At 43.9% G+C, this 4,482-nt stretch overlaps 1 protein-coding gene across 1 annotated transcript in view; it reads right to left on the bottom strand.

Annotated features, from left to right (window-relative positions):
• LOC139379571 (exocyst complex component 4-like) overlaps positions 1-3,536 on the bottom strand; it is a 3,770-nt gene extending 234 nt beyond the window's left edge. The window contains exons 1-2 of the mRNA XM_071122386.1: positions 3,435-3,536; positions 101-311 (exon numbers count right to left, since the gene is read on the bottom strand). Of these exons, the coding sequence (XP_070978487.1) occupies positions 101-311; positions 3,435-3,514 (291 nt within the window). The 5' untranslated portion in view covers positions 3,515-3,536. The remainder of the gene's footprint in view (positions 1-100; positions 312-3,434) is intronic.
• Positions 3,537-4,482: the final 946 nt, after the last annotated feature.

Raw genomic sequence — 4,482 nt, 5'->3', positions numbered from 1 at the left:
TTGCGGGAAAGGGCTCGTAAAGTAAGCATTTCACAGTAAAGTCTACAATTGATGTATTTGGCACATCAGGTGACAAATTCAATTGGATTTGATTTGAAACATTGTGCGTGTTCCCTCTCACCCCTTTGATCTTGTTACGGGAGCTGGTGATTCTCTCGGTGATGCTCTGGTAGGTGCGGATGGCGGTGGTCAGCTCAGCGTAGTGTTGGACGATCTGCTCATCCAGGTCCCGGTCGCACTTCTCAAATGCCTCCTCCAGGCGGCCCTTCTCCGTCTCTCTGTCCTGCTTGTCATCGCTGCTGGACAGGGTCCTACACAGACACAGGCCAATGCTCATCAATTGTCTGTCAAGGTTTCACCTTGTGGTCCTTTTCGTAATCTTGTGTAGGCCTAACTTCTAGTTAATCATTTTTTCCTCATCACTAGATCTGGGTAAAATACAGGCAGCTAGTAGCCTAGCGGTTAGAGTGTTGGGTCAGTAAGCGAGAGGTCACTAGTTCAAATTCCTGAGCTGACAAGATGAAAAATATGATGATGTGCCCTTGAGCAAGGCACTTAACCCTAATTTCTCCAGGGTCGCCTGTTGATGTTCCTCGAGTGTATTCGTAGTGTACGTGTTCCTGAGAGTCGTAGTGTAGTGTACGTGTTCCTGAGAGTCGTAGTGTACGTGTTCCTGAGAGTCTTAGTGTAGTGTACGTGTTCCTGAGAGTCTTAGTGCAGTGTACGTGTTCCTGAGAGTCTTAGTGCAGTGTACGTGTTCCTGAGAGTCTTAGTGTACGTGTTCCTGAGAGTCGTAGTGTAGTGTACGTGTTCCTGAGAGTCGTAGTGTAGTGTACGTGTTCCTGAGAGTCGTAGTGTATGTAGTGTACGTGTTTCTGAGAGTCGTAGTGTACGTGTTCCTGAGTGTACGTGTTCCTGTAGTGTAGTGTACGTGTTCCTGAGAGTCGTAGTGTAGTGTACGTGTTCCTGAGAGTCGTAGTGTAGTGTACGTGTTCCTGAGAGTCGTAGTGTAGTGTACGTGTTCCTGAGAGTCGTAGTGTAGTGTACGTGTTCCTGAGAGTCGTAGTGTACGTAGAGTGTAGTGTACGTGTTCCTGAGAGTCGTAGTGTAGTGTACGTGTTCCTGAGAGTCGTAGTGTAGTGTACGTGTTCCTGAGAGTCGTAGTGTACGTGTTCCTGAGAGTCGTAGTGTAGTGTACGTGTTCCTGAGAGTCGTAGTGTACGTGTTCCTGAGAGTCGTAGTGTACGTGTTCCTGAGAGTCTTAGTGTACGTGTTCCTGAGAGTCGTAGTGTACGTGTTCCTGAGAGTCGTAGTGTACGTGTTCCTGAGAGTCGTAGTGTACGTGTTCCTGAGAGTCGTAGTGTACGTGTTCCTGAGAGTCGTAGTGTACGTGTTCCTGAAGGTCATAGTGTACGTGTTCCTGAGAGTCGTAGTGTTCCTGAGAGTCGTAGTGTACGTGTTCCTGAGAGTCGTAGTGTACGTGCTCCTGAGAGTCGTAGTGTAGTGTATGTGTTCCTGAGAGTCGTAGTGTACGTGTTCCTGAGAGTCGTAGTGTACGTGTTCCTGAGAGTCGTAGTGTACGTGTTCCTGAGAGTCGTAGTGTACGTGTTCCTGAGAGTCGTAGTGTACGTGTTCCTGAAGGTCATAGTGTACGTGTTCCTGAGAGTCGTAGTGTTCCTGAAGGTCATAGTGTACGTGTTCCTGAGAGTTGTAGTGTACGTGCTCCTGAGAGTCGTAGTGTAGTGTATGTGTTCCTGAGAGTCGTAGTGTACGTGTTCCTGAGAGTCGTATGAATATGAATTATGGGTTCATAATATTTTGCAGCGTAAAACACTCAAACGTTGGAGTCAAATTAATATGAAGAAAAAAATGTAATAAAATCAACATCCCAAACAGGCTCAAGAAACCACACTAGACAACCACAATAGTGTTGGTCATTTTGGCTCTGAATGTTGGATTTTGGCAGAGATTTTGTTGCAGATATTTGATTAATGTTTAGGAATTGATGAAAGGGCCAGTCTTACATAATAAACGGGCTGGATCTGGCTGATGGGCGACCAGTTGAATAGCCCTGTCCTAAAGTAAAGAATGATCATACAAAATTGGCGTAACATAAAAGTGCCAGGTTTTATATCCTGAAAACCATGCCAGTTTTGTATGTCACAGACCCAGGGGATGGGACAATGTTGAGTAACAGACTTGACAACACTTGTTTTTGCCCTGTATTTCATCAAACTCCAAACCACACATAAAATAAGGGGAGAGGTAAAAGTCTCCCTCAAGAGCTCATTAAAGCCTCTTCGCTCTTCACACACAGCTGAAAGCTGGAAGGGGGAGAAGATTCTCAACGGCATCCCCCTAGAGTGGCTTGAGATGCCTACTTGACACAAGTCAGAGCTGAAACACAAAGCAAGTGATCTTATCCATTCTCTGTTAATGTAATATAACTAGTTATTTCCCTATAACTAGTTATTTCCCATGCCGTCATGTCCAACCTAACTAGTTGACATACTTCATATAACCTCACCTAAACTTAGCGAACCTGAATCCTCAGCTCTGACATGCACCATCACCCTTGACTAATTCAAACACTAGACTGACAGTAGCCTAGTCCCTTTTAGAATCCGAAAGTGGCATGGAGTAACCATGGTAACAGTCTGGCGTTTTAGGCAAGCAGTAGCCATAAGTAAAGGTACATAAGAAAGTGCGTGCAGAATAGGATTTTGCCTCAAAGTGCTGCACCCTCGCCCCATGCACACTGACATCTGTCAAACCCAGTAGACGACAGCTCCGTTTAATCTAGAGAAAAAAGGGGTAAAGAGAGCTACTCTACTAAATTACTGCAATGGCTACTTTAAATGGCGTGGAAACACACAGTAAACGACATGTCATGACATAAACGACACTGTTCAAGCTAAGGCCAACCCATGATGATCAATGCACCCTGGCAGCAAAGCAGGCAATAAATGGGTGCTGATGCTGAATAACAAGTATGCATTGGATATTTCGTTTTAGTTAGCTAATAAGTTATCTTGTCTTTGTACCAAGTCGCGAGATTGTTGTATGAGCAGGGGAGGTCAGCTGTCAAAAGCGTGACAGCTAGCTAACTTTCAGCTAGCTAGCAAGTGGCTTCTTCCTCACACTTTCCTTGTGACTATTGAAGAAGAGTGTTATTTGACTCACAATGATGATAAACACTGCTAAATTATGCGAACAGGTCGCGATGACAAACATTAGCTAGCGTAGCTGACTAACATTTCCTCAAAACTCGCTTGACATAAAACTAGCTAGCTAACAGATAGGAAGCTAACAACAGGAAGGATGTTTCTCCTTGTCCACGACCTGAAATGACAGGCCTAGTTAATGAAAACAGTAGTGCCCACTGGCGTATTATGTCGATAGGATAATTCAACCGTCAATTTGAGTGAGCTTACCTTATAACGGAGATAAGTAAGCCTGAAGGGTCTTTGCTTTTGCTAACAGCACTCCGGTATCTCCCTGTATCAGCTGCCATTTTTCCAGCTACTGCACCCAAACAGAATGACAACCTACCAATGAGAGACGAGGAAAATTGTTCCAACTTCGGTAGTGTGGCTGAGAAAGCTGGGAGTTGTAGTCCAAAATCTGTCTAGACTTGTTGATATTGTTCTTAGTAGTTTTTTTTCATTCAAATCCTGTGTGCTTACAAAACGCCCATTGGCGATTTTAGCATGTAAATCTTGGTGGGGCAAACAAAAAACAAAAATGTTAGATGCATGCCATGAAAGCCACATTACTACATTAATTGCACTATAACTGTGACAAACTGTTAGGGCCTACATAAAGCTGTCCCAACAGCAGAGCGTTCTTTTCAGCACCACGGAGTGAATCCTGACCACTGATACACCTGGCTATCAGCGTAGGCTTGTCTGGCAGCGGAAAAATTAATTCAGCCTCATTTACTGCCTTTAAAAAAACGTTGCTGACATGGCTGACTTGCTTAAACAAATGTGGTTTCTAATGACAATTGAGATGTACAAACTATGGCATAAGGGGATGGCAAGCGGATAATAGGCAATCTGTAATTTCGATTAAGACATTAATGAGAGAGCTAGGACGAATGTAGTCAACATAACAATTTGTTTAGCACTTTTGAAATTGAAATGTACAGTGACAGAATCCAGAACATGGGCAGTGTTCTCCCTGTACACCAAGACAAAATCGTAGGATAAATAAACAGGGCATATTAGCAGACAATGAAAGCTCTTAAAATATTCAATGATTACATTTCTCTAAAACCGGCTATAGGCTTCATGTGCACCACCAAGTCAGAACAGTAGGCTCAGTTATGAGGGGCAAAGGGACCAAATTATTAGGGTGAGGCACATGGGCTTACTTTCTTAGCTACAGTATACATATCTCCCTGGAATATTACATAATTTATGCAGCAGCATACAAGACATTTTTGGACTCACCTTGTTCTGCTGTACTCACTTGAACAGG

Source organism: Oncorhynchus clarkii, chromosome 21 (genome assembly GCF_045791955.1).
Source record: "Oncorhynchus clarkii lewisi isolate Uvic-CL-2024 chromosome 21, UVic_Ocla_1.0, whole genome shotgun sequence".
Lineage (NCBI taxonomy): Eukaryota > Metazoa > Chordata > Actinopteri > Salmoniformes > Salmonidae > Oncorhynchus > Oncorhynchus clarkii.
Note: the sequence above shows the minus strand (reverse complement) of the source record. Positions and strands in the feature narration are given on the sequence as shown.